This window comes from Coregonus clupeaformis, chromosome 13, assembly GCF_020615455.1.
Source record: "Coregonus clupeaformis isolate EN_2021a chromosome 13, ASM2061545v1, whole genome shotgun sequence".
NCBI lineage: Eukaryota > Metazoa > Chordata > Actinopteri > Salmoniformes > Salmonidae > Coregonus > Coregonus clupeaformis.
This window is the reverse complement of record NC_059204.1, coordinates 18180252-18199960: the sequence shown is the minus strand read 5'-3', so window position 1 is coordinate 18199960 and position 19709 is coordinate 18180252. Positions and strand designations below refer to the sequence as shown.

General features: G+C 44.2%; 1 protein-coding gene across 1 annotated transcript in view; it reads left to right on the top strand.

The window, feature by feature from the left end:
• Window positions 1-415: 415 nt before the first annotated feature.
• Window positions 416-19709, top strand: part of LOC121580205 (syntaxin-1A) — a 41569-nt gene continuing 22275 nt past the window's right edge. Inside the window, exons 1-3 of the mRNA XM_041895263.1 lie at window positions 416-518; window positions 13445-13522; window positions 17189-17288. Of these exons, the coding sequence (XP_041751197.1) occupies window positions 489-518; window positions 13445-13522; window positions 17189-17288 (208 nt within the window). The 5' untranslated portion in view covers window positions 416-488. The remainder of the gene's footprint in view (window positions 519-13444; window positions 13523-17188; window positions 17289-19709) is intronic.

Genomic DNA, 19709 nt, shown 5'->3' with positions numbered 1-19709 from the left:
TTATTTCCTCCACCAGGTGGAGATGGTGTGTAAAACAGATTTTTTTTAAATTATCATAATTCTTATGTATGAACTGTTCCCAAAACAGTCATTTTGAATGTCTGTTTTTATTTTTACTAATCTGGAAGGTAGGCCTATTTAAGATTTGTCTGCCACATTGTAGCCTGTACCATGCAATTTGTGTATTTTTTTTCTCCTGAAAGCGAGTGTCCTGAAATTAATCTCTGCCTAATGAGTTAAAAAAGAAAAGTTAAAGTACACATTTCTAATATAAATGACAAGGAAATTCATGGAATCTTGTACTTCGAGATTCTCGCGCGCTCTCGATTGATACACACCCCTTGCGCGCGCGCGCCCGCCCCTCTCATCACCGTCGGAAAATAAAAGGAAAATCATTGAGTCAAGAGTAGGATACGGATAAGGAGCATCTATCTACGTAGTGGTAGAGAAGGTGTTTGAGAAACAGGTGGAAAAGTCGTGTATTCACGATGAAGGACCGTACACACGAGCTTAGGATGGTAAGTGATATATTATTTTTTATTCTAGCCTACTACATTTGAGATCCCAGAAACAAACTGGTTATATGGAGGGGTTGGGGTGGAGCGGTAACTTTAGGTGCGCCTCACTTCTTTTTTTGGAAGGGGAAAGCAGCTGTCTTAGAGTAGAACAAACTCAAAATGTTTTAACTTAAAAATGTTTTATAATTTACAGTAATTTTATAAAAATATGCTGTACATTTCTGTGTATCAGTTTTGTTTAGTCTCAAAGTAAAACTTTTTCCACACTTCCATATGGAAACGCAACGGGTGAGAGGAGGGTGAAAGTATTGGCACCAGTCAGGTGTCGCTTGCCTGTTGTCCATCAGTAGGCTAGTTGTTGACTCTTTACATGGTTCATAAGCGCACACGTGAAACACTTTTTCCAATGTGATTAATGAATGCCAAAGGATTAATGAATTTGCTTCTAGCTTCAGCTCTATGTATGAACTACGTCTAGATATAATGCTTTTATTTTTTCATTAAATTCCACATACACTATATATACAAAAGTATGTAGACACCCCTTCAAATTAGTGTATGCGGCTATTTCAGCCCCACCCGTTGCTGACAGGTGTATAAAATTGAGCACACAGCCATGCAATCTCCAAAGAAAAACATTGGCAGTAGAATGGCCTTACTGAAGAGCTTAGCGACTTTCAACGTGGCACCATTATAGGATGCCACCTTTCCTAGAGCTGCCCCGGTCAACTGTAAGTGCTGTTATTGTGAAGTGGAAACATCTAGGAACAACAATGGTTTAGCTGCGAAGTGGTAGGCCACACAAGCTCACAGAACGAGATCACCGAGTGCTGAAGCACGCAGCGCGTAAAAAAATAATCTGTCCTCGGTTGCAACACTCACTAGTTCCAAACTGCCTCTGGAGCAGTGGAAACGCGTTCTCATGAGTGATGAATCAAGCTTCACCATCTGGCAGTCCGATGGACGCGTCTGGGTTTGGCGGATGGCAGGAGAACGCTACCTGCCCCAATGCATAGTGCCAACTGTAAAGTTTGGTGGAGGTGGAATAATGGTCTGGGGTTGTTTTTCATGGTCGGGCTAGGCCCCTTAATTCCAGTGAAGGGAAATGTTAATGCTACAGCATACAATGACACTCTAGACGATTCTGTGCTTCCAACTTTGTGGCAACAGTTTGGGGACGGCCCTTTCCTGTTTCAGCATGACAATGCCCCTGTGCACAAAGCGAGGTTCATACAAGATCGGTATGGAAGAACTTGACTGGCCTGCACAGAGCCCTGACCTCAAACCCATCAAACACCTTTGGGATGAATTGGAAAGCTGACTGCGAGCCAGGCCTAATCGCCCAACATCAGTGCCCGACCTCACTAATGCTCTTGTGAATGAATGGAAGCAAGTCCCCGCAGCAATGTTCCAACATCTAGTGGAAAGCCTTCCCAGAAGTGTGGAGGCTGTTATAGCAGCAAACGGGGGACCAACTCCATATTAATGCCCATGATTTTGGAATGAGATGTTCGACAAGTAGGTCTCCACATACATTTGGTCATGTAGTGTAGCTGTCTTTTATCGGATAGGCTAAATTCCAAGTGTTTATTAGAAATGTTGAGTCCATTGACATCTCTTACTATCCAACTAACCTCACACATTATAAATCACCCCTCTCTCTCCTCTCTCTCTCACACACTCACACAGCTGTGAATGGGGCCGACGGGGTGTTCCTTTGTCCTTAGAGGAGCTGCCTGAGCATCTGTGGATGACAGTGTGACTCCTGGGTTCTCCCCTGGAGGGACCACACAGTCCAATCACAGTCTGTCTCACATGAGTGACATCACATATGTTATTTAGGAATGCTTTCACAGAGAATAAAGAGATTTACAGTAAATGTGTGTTTTCTTATAGATGGGGCCAATTTGTTACATATAAGGCCTAGCAAATTCCATGTCAAAGTTATGTCATTGTCTTTAAGTAATGCCACCTGTCGGACCTGCTACCATGATTCTTTCTGTCCCCAGTCAGTCTTAGCAGTCTCAACACCAGTTCTGTGCTAAACATGACTGCCCAGTCATTGTTAAACCTCTGCATTCAGTTCACATCCATTTCAGGCTCCACAGATTGCTGCTATTAAGAAAGCAATTTCAAAGTGGAACGTGATGCTGCTGTGGCTGTTAAACACCAAGCAGCATGACGTGACACCAAGCAGCATGACGTGACAACAAGCAGCATGACATGACTGGAGGGTGATATTTCCTCTCATATTCACTGCAACGAATAGTTGCAGGCACTGTCCACTCTTCTGTGGTGCTGAACTTAAAAATTATGGGATTCTGTCACTGTCCATGGATCTTCACTCAGTGTTGCTTCTGAGTTGTTCAGTGTAGGAAGACATGCTGTGGCTCTGTGTGCGTGAATTCTGGCAATGACCGCTACAAATGTAATTAGCTGTTTTTGAGACCAAAGGGAGCCGATGGACATGGGCAAAGATGGTATTGTGTATTCAGATCCTGTTGCCCGCCAAGGGGGCTATGCATTATTAAACACCTGTGCCATGTGCTGCATGCTTCTGACTGGTGACGGGGTCTGAGTATAACCCCCGTAGTGGAGTTGAATCATCACACAGACATTTGACTCAAAAAGCGTAATAGCGTGGATGGGACATGTTTGTTTTTAAATACACTGCAACAACGTTGATTGTACATTATAGTGCCACAGCAAAGTCATATCAGTTGTTTGAGATGTATAATGACCTTTGGCTTAGGCAACTGGTGCCCTGCCCAGTCCGAAAACCTCTAGATACTTCGAGGGCCTCTCGTAGATCGTAGATCAGCCACAGCATAAAGCAATGAGTTTATCCAGTTTGTAGTGTGCATTTCTATGGTGGCCAGACTGGCCATGACCAGTACTTGGTTAGAATACAATGCTTACATGTTGTCTGGATAATATCCGGAAGCCTACTTTTCAGTCAGCTATGACATTTTCAGTGATGTTGAATGTTCCATTTGACCACTTGACATATTATGTAACACTTGCCAGTGCCAGCATTGATGGCTTTCTCTCTCTGATGAGTGTGATGATGAATGTGTTGCTAGTGCAGATGGAGCTGGAGTTAAAGACTGAGTCAGCAGAATGGCGGGGGGCAGCTGTAGTGGTGCCCCCTCTTTCTCTCTCCATCTCCCTCCCTCTCTCTCTCGTGTGTTTGTGTGGGTGTGAGAGGAGGCTGTTTGCTTGTGTGCGTACATGTGTGACTATACGTTTGTGAGTGTATATTTGTGTGTCAAGGTTGTGTAGGCTAATGGAGATAATGTGGTGTCAGAGTGGGCTGATGGCTGTAATGAATATGGTGTAGCAACATGGAGGCGCAAACCATTGTCTTCCTTCCCTGTGCCTCCCACAGCCCATGTTTAGGAGCAGGATGAGTGTGCGACGGTGACAACGCTAACCCACTATTTCCATGGGGACTATTAGATTCATCATCATCCTCCACCTCCCTTATAAAAATGTATACCTATCTGGTTGTCTACTCTGAAGTGTCCTATAATTTTCTTATTGTGGAACAAAGAATCGCATATGTGCTTTACTAGTACTCAGGTCTTGATTACATTTTGAAGATTTTATTATAAAATACATACCTTGAAAAAATCTCACAAACTCTAAAATCATTCTGTTAATGCAAATAGTTACATTAGCCTTATTAGTTTGTTACTATTCATTAGTCAATTCTAAATCTAACATGCTGGTAGTTCTAGATAAGCAGGGTTTACAATGGCATCAATAGCCTTTCTCTGGAAATTGTATTTTGCTCCTAAGTATATATTTGCTGCTATTTGCTGGATGTCGTTGGAATGATATAATTTTATCTACCTTACTCTGGTTTCCTGCTCGTTCACTAGCCTTGATGTCTTGATGCCATTAAAGGCGTCTAGAATCCTGGCATGCCAGGCTAGTTTTAAGGTGATATTCATGAAGGCTAATTTCTGCAGCTGGCTAATGCTTCTCAACAGCATTATTGAGGTAAGTGGGAATGGGAAATTAGTGGATATCTGTATGGGTGGAATGATGTATGGACTGATTCAAGCCGCAAGACAGCAAAGGCTCTTGTGTCGATAATTAGCATTTCCTAACTATGTATACAAACATCGTCATTGATCCGTGTGACTTCAATCACAAGGGTCTGTCTGAGTGAATTTTACTTAGGCCCTGATTTATAAACAGGTTTAGACCTTGTCTCTTACAGTGTAGATTTATGATATTTATGGACGGCTGTCATACAACAACACTATTCGGTAATTGACCACTGGTGTTAAGTGAACACATTTTTGTCCATACTTTTGAAGTCAAAATATTTAGTAATATTTTATTCTTCCCATCAGGGGCAATTTAGAAGGGATCTTCAGAGCAATTAGCCTATCCTCCGCATACTATGATATTTCTACAATGTACACTGCTCAAAAAAATAAAGGGAACACTAAAATAACACATCCTAGATCTGAATGAATGAAATCATCTTATTAAATACTTTTTTCTTTACATAGTTGAATGTGCTGACAACAAAATCACACAAAATTTATCAATGGAAATTTACATTTACATTTTAGTCATTTAGCAGACGCTCTTATCCAGAGCGACTTACAGGAGCAATTAGGGTTAAGTGCCTTGCTCAAGGGCACATTAACGTCATTTAGCAGACGCTCTTAGCCAGAGCGACTCACAAATTGGTGCGTTCACCCTATAGCCAGTGGGATAGCCACTTTACAATTGGGGGGTAGAAGGATTCCTTTATCCTATCCCAGGTATTCCTTAAAGAGGTGGGGTTTCAAATGTCTCCGGAAGGTGGTGAGTGACTCCGCTGTCCTGGCGTCGTGAGGGAGCTTGTTCCACCATTGGGGTGCCAGGGCAGCGAACAGTTTTGACTGGGCTGAGCGGGAACTATGCTTCCGCAGAGGAAGGGGAGCCAGCAGGCCAGAGGTGGATGAGCGCAATGCCCTCGTTTGGGTGTAGGGACTGATCAGAGCCTGAAGGTACAGAGGAACCGTTCCCCTCACTGCTCCATAGGCAAGCACCATGGTCTTGTAGCGGATGCGAGCTTCAACTGGAAGCCAGTGGAGTGTGCGGAGGAGGGGGGTGACGTGAGAGAACTTGGGAAGGTTGAACACCAGACGGGCTGCGGCATTCTGGATGAGTTGTAGGGGTTTAATGGCACAGGCAGGGAGGCCAGCCAACAGCGAGTTGCAGTAGTCCAGACGGGAGATGACAAGTGCCTGGATTAGGACCTGTGCCGCTTCCTGTGTAAGGCAGGGTCGTACTCTCCGAATGTTGTAGAGCATGAACCTGCAGGAGCGGGTCACCGCCTTGATGTTGGCGGAGAACGACAGGGTGTTGTCCAGGGTCACGCCTAGGCTCTTCGCACTCTGGGAGGAGGACACAGCGGAGTTGTCAACCGTGATGGCGAGATCATGGAACGGGCAGTCCTTCCCCGGGAGGAAGAGCAGCTCCGTCTTGCCAGGGTTCAGCTTGAGGTGGTGATCCGTCATCCATACTGATATGTCTGCCAGACATGCAGAGATGCGATTCGCCACCTGGTTATCAGAAGGGGGAAAGGAGAAGATTAGTTGTGTATCGTCAGCGTAGCAATGATAGGAGAGACCATGTGAGGATATGACAGAGCCAAGTGACTTGGTGTATAGGGAGAAAAGGAGAGGGCCTAGAACTGAGCCTTGGGGGACACCAGTGGTGAGAGCACGTGGTGCGGAGACAGCTTCTCGCCACGCCACTTGGTAGGAGCGACCGGTCAGGTAGGACGCAATCCAGGAGTGAGCCGCGCCGGAGATGCCCAGCTCGGAGAGGGTGGAGAGGAGGATCTGATGGTTCACAGTGTCAAAGGCAGCAGACAGGTCTAGAAGGACAAGAGCAGAGGAGAGAGAGTTAGCTTTAGCAGTGCGGAGAGTCTCCGTGACACAGAGAAGAGCAGTCTCAGTTGAATGACCAGTCCTGAAACCTGATTGGTTTGGATCAAGAAGGTCATTCTGAGAGAGATAGCAAGAGAGTTGGCTAAAGACGGCACGCTCAATAGTTTTGGAAAGAAAAGAAAGAAGGGATACTGGTCTGTAGTTGTTGACATCAGTGGGGTCGAGTGTTGGTTTTTTGAGAAGGGGAGCAACTCTCGCTCTCTTGAAGACGGAAGGGACATGGCCAGCGGTCAAGGATGAGTTGATCAGCGAGGTGAGGTAGGGGAGAAGGTCACCGGAGATGGTCTGGAGAAGGGAGGAGGGGATGGGGTCAAGCGGGCAGGTTGTTGGGCGGCCTGCAGTCACAAGTCGCAGGATTTTATCTGGAGAGAGGGGAGAAAGAAGTCAAAGCATAGGGTAGGGCAGTATGAGCAGGACCAGCAGTGTCATTAGACTTAACAAACGAGGATCGGATGTCGTCAACCTTCTTTTCAAAGTGGTTGACGAAGTCATCCACAGAGAGAGGGGGGGGGGGGTTCAGGAGGGAGGAAAATGTGGCAAAGAGCTTCCTAGGGTTAGAGGCAGATGCTTGGAATTTAGAGTGGTAGAAGGTGGCCTTAGCAGCAGAAACAGATGAAGAAATGTAGAGAGGAGGGAGTGAAAAGATGCCAGGTCGGCAGGGAGTTTAGTTTTCTTCCATTTCCGCTCCGCTGCCCGGAGCTCTGTTCTGTGAGCTCGCAGTGAGTCATCAAGCCACGGAGCTGGAGGGGAGGACCGAGCCGGCCGGGAGGATAGGGGACACAGAGAGTCAAAGGATGCAGAAAGGGAGGAGAGGAGGGTTGAGGAGGCAGAATCAGGAGATTGGAGGGAGAAGGATTGAGCAGAGGGAAGAGATGATAGGATGGAAGAGGAGAGAGTAGTGGGAGAGAGAGAGCGAAGGTTGCGGTGGCGCATTACCATCTGTGTAGGGGCAGAGTGAGTAGTGTGGGAGGAGAGCGAGAGAGAAAAGGAAACAAAGTAGTGGTCGGAGACATGGAGGGGAGTTGCAGTGAGATTAGTAGAGGAGCAGCATCTAGTGAAGATGAGGTCAAGCGTATTGCCTGCCTTGTGAGTAGGGGGGACGGTGAGAGGGTGAGGTCAAAAGAGGAGAGGAGTGGAAAGAAGGAGGCAGAGAGAAATGAGTCAAATGTGGACATAGGGAGGTTGAAATCCCCCAAAACTGTGAGGGTGAGCCATCCTCAGGAAAGGAACTTATCAAGGCGTCAAGCTCATTGATGAACTCTCCAAGGGAACCTGGAGGGCGATAGATGACAAGGATATTAAGCTTAAATGGGCTAGTGACTGTGACAGCATGGAATTCAAATGAGGAGATAGACAGATGGGTTAGGGGAAAAATTGAGAATGTCCACTTGGGAGAGATGAGGATTCCTGTACCACCACCCCTCTGACCAGATGCTCTCGGGGTATGCGAGAACACATGGTCAGACGAGGAGAGAGCAGTAGGAGTAGCAGTGTTTTCAGTGGTGATCCATGTTTCCGTCAGCGCCAGGAAGTCGAGGGACTGGAGGTTGGCATAGGCTGGGATGAAGTCAGCTTTGTTGGCAGCAGAACGGCAGTTCCAGAGGCTGCCTGCGACCTGGAACTCCAGGTGAGGGGTGCGTGCAGGGACCACCAGGTTAGAGAGGCAGCAGCCGCGCGGTGTGGTGCGTTTGTGTAGCCTGTGCAGAGAGGAGAGAACAGGGATAGGCAGAGGCATAGTTGACAGGCTGTAGCAAATGGCTACAAAAATGCAGAGGAGATCGGAATGAAATGAGCTAAGCATCTGGGAGAGGAGAGAGCAGGGCCTCCCTCACCAAAAACTTCTACCTCAGAAACTAAAATTGTTTCACTGAACCACCCGGAACAAAAACTCTCCCAACTTCCACCTTTAGAAATCAGAATTGTTGTGAACCACAGCGGTTCAATGTTTAAAGGAATAGACTCAACCCACTTTATTCAGCTAGCTAACTATGACACCATAGCTAACTAGCATGCTAGCATCCAATAACACACAGTTTAACACACAGTTTAGCACCAACACTTGGTCACAACAAACCACCAATAGTGTGTTAACTAGCTAACTAGCATGCTAGCATCCAGTAACACACAGTTTAGCACAAACACTTGGTCACAACAAACCACCAATAGTGTGATAACACACTAAACAGATCATTCGTGTCTGTGTCAAGTTCCTTTCATGACGCAGCAATGATTCAACGTTGGCTAGCTAGGACAAGTATATTGTATTTAGCTACTACAGTACAGTTAGCTGGTCGTGTTGGGTAGCTAGCATTGGCCACTGTGTTGACTTTGTTTGAAGAACGGCTAGCTAGCTAGCTTCGTGCTACACCCGGCACACAATGGCTACTGTGTTGACTCTGACTCTGTTCGAAAAACGGCTAGTTAGCTCGCTTCGTGCTACAGCCGCACGGCCGAAGACACTGCCAACCTGCAGTAACTACCCACAACAACCCACGATACCTAGCTGTGACGCCGTAGCTAACTAGCAAGCTAGCATCCATTAACACACAATTTAGCACCAATACTTGGTTACAACAAACTGCCAAGAGTGTGTTAGCACACTAAACCTGCAGTAACTACCCACAACAACCCACGATACCTAGCTATGACGCCGTAGCTAACTAGCAAGCTAGCATCCATTAACACACAATTTAGCACCAATACTTGGTTACAACAAACTGCCAAGAGTGTGTTAGCACACGAAATCAAATGTATCAACCCATGGAGGTCTGGATTTGTAGTCACCCTCAAAATTAAAGTGGAAAACCACACCACAGGCTGATCCAACTTTGATGTAATGTCCTTAAAACAAGTCAAAATGAGGCTCAGTAGTGTGTGTGGCCTCCACGTGCCTGTATGACCTCCCTACAACGCCTGGGCATGCTCCTGATGAGGTGGCGGATGGTCTCCTGAGGGATCTCCTCCCAGACCTGGACTAAAGCATCCGCCAACTTCTGGACAGTCTGTGGTGCAACGTGGCGTTGGTGGATGGAGTGAGACATGATGTCCAAGATGTGCTCAATTGGATTCAGGTCTGGGGAACGGGCGGGCCAGTCCATAACATCAATGCCTTCCTCTTGCAGGAACTGCTGACACACTCCAGCCACATGAGGTCTAGCATTGTCTTGCATTAGGAGGAACCCAGGGCCAACCGCACCAGCATATGGTCTCACAAGGGGTCTGAGGATCTCATCTCGGTACCTAATGGCAGTCAGGCTACCTCTGGCGAGCACATGGAGGGCTGTGCGGCCCCCCAAAGAAATGCCACCCCACACCATGACTGACCCACCGCCAAACCGGTCATGCTGGAGGATGTTGCAGGCAGCAGAACGTTCTCCACGGCGTCTCCAGACTCTGTCACGTCTGTCACATGTGCTCAGTGTGAACCTGCTTTCATCTGTGAAGAGCACAGGGCGCCAGTGGCGAATTTGCCAATCTTGGTGTTCTCTGGCAAATACCAAACGTCCTGCACGGTGTTGGGCTGTAAGCTCAACGCCCACCTGTGGACGTCGGGCCCTCATACCACCCTCATGGAGTCTGTTTCTGACCGTTTGAGCAGACACATGCACATTTGTGGCCTGTTGGAGGTCATTTTGCAGGGCTCTGGCAGTGCTCCTCCTGCTGCTCCTTGCACAAAGGCGGAGGTAGCAGTCCTGCTGCTGGGTTGTTGCCCTCCTACGGCCTCCTCCACGTCTCCTGATGTACTGGCCTGTCTCCTGGTAGCGCCTCCATGCTCTGGACACTACGCTGACAGACACAGCAAACCTTCTTGCCACAGCTCGCATTGATGTGCCATCCTGGATGAGCTGCACTACCTGAGCCACTTGTGTGGGTTGTAGACTCCGTCTCATGCTACCACTAGAGTGAAAGCACCGCCAGCATTCAAAAGTCACCAAAACATCAGCCAGGAAGCATAGGAACTGAGAAGTGGTCTGTGGTCACCACCTGCAAAACCAGTCCTTTATTGGGGGGTGTCTTGCTAATTGCCTATAATTTCCACCTGTTGTCTATTCCATTTGCACAACAGCATGTGAAATGTATTGTCAATCAGTGTTGCTTCCTAAGTGGACAGTTTGATTTCACAGAAGTGTGATTGACTTGGAGTTACATTGTGTTGTTTAAGTGTTCCCTTTATTTTCTTGAGCAGTGTATTATTTATCATACTTAATTTGACAGCAGCTGCCCTCTCTATGGATCCAGGTCCCCATTATTAGTCATTAAAGCTGTTGAAACCGTAACCTTTCCCCTCCCTTTATTGTTCCAGTGACGTGAATGAACTGTCGTCAAATTTTCCATATGCCCCACTAATTCAAACACGATGAGATATGACAGCAGACAGGGGAGGTGAACTCTGAACCAAGACCCTGTGCCCACATCCTGAACCTCCCCAACGATCACCTCTGGGAGAGGAATTAAACATTCATGCTTTTTAGGATTCATTGCATCCACCACCAGCTGCCAAGGCCTCTGTGATAATGATAATAATAATAATATGCCATTTAGCAGACGCTTTTATCCAAAGCGACTTACAGTCACGTGCGCATATATTTTTACGTATGGGTGGTCCCGGGGATCGAACCCACTACCCTGGCGTTACAAGCGCCATGCTCTACCAATTGTGCTACAGAGCCCTTTCTTTTCGATTCCCCCGGGGAGAGCCCTCCTTCCTTCTTTTTGAGGATCAATCGGAACCTGTGTCATCACAGGCATCTTTTTTTCTTTGTTGTTGACAAGATTAGCTGGTAGGGTTGGCAATAGGCATGTCAAATGTGGAAGTTTTTATTTTTTATTTTTGGGTAGATAGATTGTAACTTCCATCAATGTAATTGTCTGCATCACTTCCAATCCCCCATGTTTTTTTTTCTCGCAAATATATATATTTATATATGTATATGTATATACATACATACATACATACATTTAAACTCAGTTTTTCACAATTCCTGACATTTAATCCTAGTAAACATTCCCTGTCTTAGGTCAGTTAGGATCACCACTTTTATTTTAAGAATGTGAAATGTCCGAATAATTGTAGAGAGAATTATTTATTTCAGCACATTCCCAGTGGGTCAGAAGTTTACATACACTCAATTAGTATTTGGTAGCATTGCCTTTAAATTGTTTAACTTGGGTCAAACGTTTTGGGTAGCCTTCCACAAGCTTCCCACAATAAGTTGGGTGAATTTTGGCCCATTCCTCCTGACAGAGCTGGTGTAACTGAGTCAGGTTTGTAGGCTTCCTTGCTCGCACACGCTTTTTCAGTTCTGCCCACACATTTTCTATAGGATTGAGGTCAGGGCTTTGTGATGGCCACTCCAATACCTTGACTTTGTTGTCCATAAGCCATTTTGCCACAACTTTGGAAGTATGCTTGGGGTCATTGTCCATTTGGAAGACCCATTTGCGACCAAGCTTTAACTTCCCGATTGATTTCTTGAGATGTTGCTTCAACATAATTTTCCTTCCTCATGATGCCATCTATTTTGTGAAGTGCACCAGTCCCTCCTGCAGCAAAGCACCCCCACAGCATGATGCTGCCACCCCCATGCTTCACGGTTGAGATGGTGTTCTTCGGCTTGCAAGCAACCACCTTTTTTTTTTTTTTTTTTACGATGGTCATTATGGCCAAACAGTTCTATTTTGTTTCATCAGACCAGAGGACATTTCTCCAAAAAGTACGATCTTTGTCCCCATGTGCAGTTGCAAACCGTAGTCTGGCTTTTGTATGGCGGTTTTGGAGCAGTGGCTTCTTCCTTGCTGAGCGGCTTTTCAGGTTATGTCGATATAGGACTCATTTTACTGTGGATATAGATACTTTTGTACCTGTTTCCTCCAGCATCTTCACAAGGTCCTTTGCTGTTGTTCTGGGATTGGTTTGCACTTTTCGCACCAAAGTACGTTAATCTGTAGGAGACAGAACACGTCTCATTCCTGAGCGGTATGACGGCTGCGTGGTCCCATGGTGTTTATACTTGCGTACTATTGTTTGTACAGATGAACGTCGTACCTTCAGGCGTTTGGAAATTGCTCCCAAGAATGAACCAGACTTGTGGAGGTCTACAAAAAAAATTCTGAGGTCTTGGTGGTTTCTTTTGATTTTCCCATGATGTCAAGCAAAGAGGCACTGAGTTTGAAGGTAGGCCTTGAAATACATCCACAGGTACACCTCTAATTGACTCAAATGATGTCAATTAGCCTATCAGAAGCTTCTAAAGCCATGACATCATTTTCCGTCATGCACAAAGTAGATGTCCTAACCGACTTGCCAAAACTATAGTTTGTTAACAAGAAATTTGTGGAGTGGTTGAAAAACGAGTTTTAATGACTCCAACCTAAGTGTATGTAAACCTCCGACTTCAACTGTACATATATATACATATCCTTAAAAATATATATATATTTCCCTTTATTACTTTCCAACCCCACCACCCCTTCCCTAATTGGAATAAACTAGTGAACAACAACGCTTAGGCCTCGACTTCCAGCGTATACGTACTATATACATTTTATGGACACAGTCAATTTTACAATGATTCTATTTTGTTTGTTTTTACTCCTGAACTTCCTCTACCCTCAACCTCTCTGATCATTTTCATGATGTCCATCCGGTTTGCTTCTATATGCCATATCTCTCCAACTGTGCTCCTTCACAAAAGCTCTCAACCTATAACCTATATACTTATTATGGACACAGAATGCCCTACATTAGTTATCTTGCTGTTATTAGTTGTTATTAGTCCCATCCTTCAGCTCCATTCAACACCTCCCATCTATCTCAAACGTGGAAGTTGACAATACATTTTTCTATTTGTTTTTCAGGCTATTTGCAGATGGTCTCCAATACTTTCTAGATGCTTTTTCTATATCTACATTTGAAAATGTATTAATTTCTGCTCTGTTAATATTTCCTTGTCTCTGTACCTTCAGGGGAAGGAGACTGAGGAAGAGGATGATGTGGCAGTCAACATGGAAAAAGATCGATTTATGGATGAGTTCTTTGCACAGGCAAGCCCCAGGTTTCTGTCTTAATCTCTGTGTGTGTGTGTGTGTGTGTGTGTGCATGCTATGCGAGCGACGAGTGCTCTCTGTATGTACACCATTGAGATGTACGCAAAGTCTGCACAGGCACTGCACAACTAAATCAGAAATTCTGAGGTCCAATAAATTACTCAAAATGTTGTTCATATCAACCTTTTCATATCTCTGCTGAAATCCTTTTCTTTTAGCTTTATCTCTGTAAAGTTACTAACAAGAAACTTGTACTTGAGGTTAGATAACAATGTGTTAAAGCAACGTTTGGCATCTTACTCTTCTACCAGTTTTAATCCTAATCCAGACAGTGGACAACTGTGGGCCAGATCTGGTTGTTTTGTGGCACATGTTTGGCTCAGTGTCAGCACAGCAACTTGTGTCATATGGTCCAGATCTGGTTTGGCACTAGGGAAGGGTTGCCACTTTGCTTATGGGCAAGCTCTGACTTAAGTTATGTGGCCCTATTATAAGTCCCCGTAGTTGCTGGGCCACTTTTGGTATGGAATGTGGGCTGCATGCATCCACCTTGCTGTGCAGGTCTGGCATTTTCATGGCGAACATCTGGCGTCTAGAATCCTGGCATGGAGTTGACGCACTAGCTACTCTTAAGCTAACAGTACCCAAAATTGGGCACTATAATTACTTAAAAATATATATGTATATGTTTACATGACTTATTTGATTGATTTCCTGCCGTTTTATAAGTCAGATGACAGCCATCCATACCTTCCTAGGACTATGTCAACGTCCTCTGTCGAATAAACGTGTATTTGCCTCCCTCTGGTGGTCAGCTGCATCATTACATCCATTTATATCACTTCACTGCTACGTTATGTCAAAGGGGCGGTCCTTAGAAAAATATTTATCCAGCTCGACTGCTTCACGGCACAGACATGGCAAAGCAGTCACTTTCATAGCTCTACAATAAAGAATGCAACTTACACACTTCCTTAAACCTAAAATAAGTAAAGAAGTAATTTTGTGTGGAAGTCAAACATTTGTTTTACGTCGGAGGCAGACATATTGCATATGCTTAGAACAGCAAAATTGATCCCTTTACATAGCCCTTCTCCCCTTTAAATGGCCCAAATGTTGATTTAGACGTTCACAAATGTAACTGATTTTGACTATCACTAATGTCATGATATGTTTGGTAAAGTAATAAAGAAGGTGAAATATTTTGGGTAGATGTTCCTAAAACAGATTATAACTATATATGGACATATTATAAAGTATGAAAAGGCTTATTCATTCAAAAAATAGATATATATCAGACCATCGTATTTGTATATATTTTATTATACTTTTATTGTGTACTAGATCATATAGGTTGAAAGGTGGTTTTTTTTCTCAGACATAAATTAACAATTCCAGGTGAAAGTCAAAGATCATAGCTTTCTGGGGGGGAAACACTACTACATTAATAAAATATTGCCCTCTTACTAGATTGATGACTAAAACCATAGCGAAACCGTGCAAAATGGCTGTCAGCTCAACTGATTTTAAGGTATGGCAACCAGACCTGACCTACTTGTTTTTCTTCACCATCACACCTGTAAGTATTCCTGACTCTGAGTTGAGGATGTCTACTGTAATTCAGCTGGAGTTGATCCAGTTTCTAAAACTAGTTACTTCCATAGTTGAACAGGCCCTTATTATGCGTGAAGTAGCGGGGTTGCCGTGTTCGTGCTCAGCCTTTGAGCTCTGAAGTCAACATCTCACTGTAGGCAACGTCTTGGGCTCCCAATTACAGACTCTTCAAGCTCTTCAAGATACACATTAAAATCATCAAGCCGTTATGGTTCAACTCTTCCCATATTCCCAAGAGAATGCGTTCTCAATCAACTTACCTGATCAAATAAAGGTGTATAAATAAATAAATAAATAAATAAATAAATGAATTGGATTTAGGTCTAGATACACCTTATTCCTCAGAGACTGTGATGGTATAATAATTTAAACCCCCTCTGCGCCCTCCCTCCTCTCTCCTCTCTTTCCATTGAAGTCTTCCTGGCATTGCCTCCCTGTACTTTAACAGGCGTTTTCTCATCAGGCTGCCCACATGTAGTGTCTGAGCTCTCTAAATCAAATCATATTAATATAAATAACAGGTGTAGACTAACAGTGAATAGCTTACTTACGGGTCCTTTTCCAACAATGCAGAGTTTAATAATAGTGACATGAGGAACACATTAACATGGTTGTATACAGGGAGTACCAGTACCGAGTTGATGTGCAGGGGTACGAGGTAACTAGCAGCACACTTAAATACTAGCTGATCTGTAGGGTACATTTTAGTCATTTAGCAGACGCTCTTATCCAGAGCGACTTACAGTTAGTGAGTGCATCAATTTTTTTTCATACTGGCCCCCCGTGGGAATCAAACCCACAACCCTGGCGTTGCAAATGCCATGCTCTACCAACTGAGCTACACGGGACTACAAACTCCGCTGAGAATCTCCCTAGCTACCAGGCACTGTGCAGTGTCTGTAGTGGTTGAATACACACGTTGATGTAACCTACATCTCTCTCTGTCTTTCTCCACCAGGAGTGATATTTAGACCACCTCCCTATAGACACAGTGCACACTGATGACATCACTGAGGCCTATAACAAAGTGTAGTGTGCTGTGAGAGTTGGAATGGAATGGGCTCGATACGGTTTGACATATATGCTGAGTGTACAAAACATTAGGAACACCTGATTACTACTGAGTTGCACCCCCTTTTGCCCTCAGAATAGCCTCAATTTGTCGGGACATGGACAACAAGGTGTCGAAGGCGTTCCACAGAGATTCTGGCCCATGTTGACACCAATGCTTCCCACAGTTGTTTCAAGTTGGCTGGATGTCCTTTGGGCGGTGGACCATTCTTGATACACACAGGAAACTGTTGAGCGTGAAAAACCCAGCAGCGTTGCAGCTCTTGACATACTCAAACCGGTGCGCCTGGCACCTACTACCATACCCCGTTCAAAGGCACTTAAATATTTTCTTGTCCATTCACCCTCTGAATGGCACACACACACAATCCATGTCTCAATTGCCTCAAGGCTTAAAAATCCTTATTTAACCCGTCTCCTCCCCTTCATCTACAATGATTGAAGTGGATTTAACAGGTGACATCATTAAGGGATCATAGCTTTCACCTGAATTCACCTGGTCAGTCTATGTCATGGAAAGAGCAGTGTTTTGTACACTCAGTGTATGACAATTATATTGGGCTTCGCTGTATACTAAGCAGCATACAGAAGTGGCTGCACACACAGACCATGTCTAGTAAAAAGCTTGATTTTAGCTTGACTGTTTAAAATTAGGCAATTGGCATCTAACGTGCTAACAGATTTTTGACTCCCCAAATCCGAGTGAAGATATAACACATTTCTACCAACAGCTACATGATACATTTTCAAACAAATCATATGAAGTATAGATTTCATGTTTTTTTTATGGACATCTTTCTGGGTCCTACATCATTACCTGGTCTGATTGTGGAAGGCCTCCTTAAGGTGTTTGTGTATTCTAGGACAAGCACCAACCCATTTTGAATGAACATACATTTATATTTTCATTTCTTATGAAGTGGTGAGGAGTGTCAAATGGGGGCTTGTTGTAGATTGTCGCCCTCTCTGCTGTACCAGGTGGAGGAAATCCGAGGCTTCATCGAGGAGCTATCAGAGAAGGTGGAGGAGGTAAAGAGACAACACAGCGCCATCTTGGCCGCCCCGAATCCTGACGAAAGTAAGTCACTCTCCTCCTGTACTCTTTCTCCCTGGATGAAAGGATAAGAGCGAGAACAAGGGAGAGGGTGGGTGGTAACCTCCACAGGTCATGAAATGAGTTGGTAGGGTGTCCAGAGTGGGTGGAAACGTGCTTTGGTGATGAAATTTCACTTCCTTATGTTAGAAAATTAATTTTACCAAGACAAATATGATTACTCATGTTCGGAATCGTTCAGTGGGGTCTTTCTCTAACGTATCATTACCATTACAGTATATCCGAAAAGTCGGATTTCGTAACCTAATACATCCGATAATAAGCACCGGATTCTGTTGACATAGCGGTGCAGGTTTCTCGTAACAACTTTTAAGCGTTTAACATTTTGTGGACATTGTCTTTAAAGTTGTTTCCGTGGGTCGCAAAAAGCTAAATTAGCATGACACGAGCTGAACTAAATGTAAAATCCTTAGAAAATAAAAAGCTTGGTATAAGCTCAGCGCTCCGTTGTCATTTCACAGAGATACACTTGTTTTTGTGATAAATCTTCGATAAAGAACAGGAATTTTGAATTAATATGAAAAGTGTATACGAAAATACTACATGTCATGTCTCAAAATCGATATCCATCTTACCTCTATATTGTTTATGTCCTGTGGATTCGAGAAGAAAGATGTAGCCTTAATTCTTGCACAGAATCCAGCCTAGCTAACGCAATGCAATTTTCCAGATTCTTGACAAAAGAAAATCTCTGGCCTCCATTGATTTAGTCACCCTAATTCTGGCCATCCTACAAGGGTAAACACTCAAATAACTTTTGAATGGATTATGATAGAGATATGCGGTTTGGACCATTGGTTTTCTTAGCGGATTATCTACACAATTAACATATTTTATTATATAATTTTACCCATTGGTCAAAAGTTGGGGTTTTGATTGGACACCCTAGAGTTGGCAGATACTTTTGCAAAAGGGTATCACCCCTATCTGCCTCCTTCACGCACACACGCATGCACATGCGCGCACACACACACAGTCATAGGTAGTGCAGACCACCTCTGAACCTCCCTCTTTCATTACAGCCTAGTCATAAATCAGGGTTATTATCTGTTGAGCTCACATGCTGCAATAGCAATCCCTATGTTACTCTCAACCCGCACACAATATATTCTTCTCACACCCCTACAGTTTTCTTATCAGTGATAGCAGCACAAGTAGTGTGTGAAAAGGAGACTCTCTGGAACAATGGTTGTTCAAACCTCAAACTCTGTTCAGGATTTGAAGAATTTACTTGTTGACTTGAAGTGGAGAGTTGCCCACTATGTGAATGGATTGAATGGAGTTCAAATGCATTGACCCCAGCACTGGCATGAGGACTTGGGTGTTGTTGGTGTAGAGTGGTGTCTAGCTCACACTATTTATGGAAGGACTCACTCCCTGGAAAGACGTCTGTGGTTTTGTTCACTGAAAAATACAGGCCATGACCCCAAGGGTGGGGTTGAATTCAAGTCACTCTACAACACACCACACTTACTTTCAGTGTGCCAGTTTGTGAGTCAGTGTGCCACAACTACATTTTAAGTAGTGTTTAAATACCCTCCTGTTTTATCTGAAAGTTATAATTAAAGTAATTTAATTGCATTGTATACAATAATAGATGTAGTCTGATTAGGCTGATAAGTCTTAATGAAACTATCAAATAAAATGTTAATGGTCGCATACATATTTTGCAGATGTTATCGCAGGTGCAGTGAGATGCTTATGTTTCTAGCTCCAACAGTGCAGTAATTAATACCTAACAATACAAAACAATACACACAAATCCAAAAATAAAATAGAAAGGAATTAAGAAAAATATAAATATCAGAACGAGCAGTGTCAGAGTCCGGAATATAAATATATATGTATATGATGGTGTGTATAGATATTATGGACAGTATATGAATAGAAAAGGTGTGTACAGCATTAGTTATATAGGATGAGCCTTTACTAGAATACAGTATATACATATGAAGTGGATAAAACAGTATGTAAACATTATTAAAGTGACCAGTGTTCAACGATTATGTACATAGGGCAGCAGTCTCTAAGGTGCAGGGTTGAGTACTGGGTGGTAGCCGGCTAGTGACAGTGACTAAAGTTCAGGGCAGGGTACTGATTAGTGGTGACTATTTAACAGTCTGATGGACTGGAGATAGAAGCTGTTTTTCAGTCTCTCTGTCTCTCTGCACCTGTACGGTCTCCGCCTTCTAGATGGTAGCAGGGTGAACAGGCCGTGGCTCGGGTGACTGAGGTGCTTGATGATCTTCTTGGCCTTCCTGTGACACCGGGTGCTGTAGATGTCCTGGAGGGCAGGCAGTGTGCCCCCGGTTGAGCTGACCTCACCACCCTCTGGAGAGCCCTGCGGTTGCAGATGGTGCATTTACCGTACCATGCAGTGATACA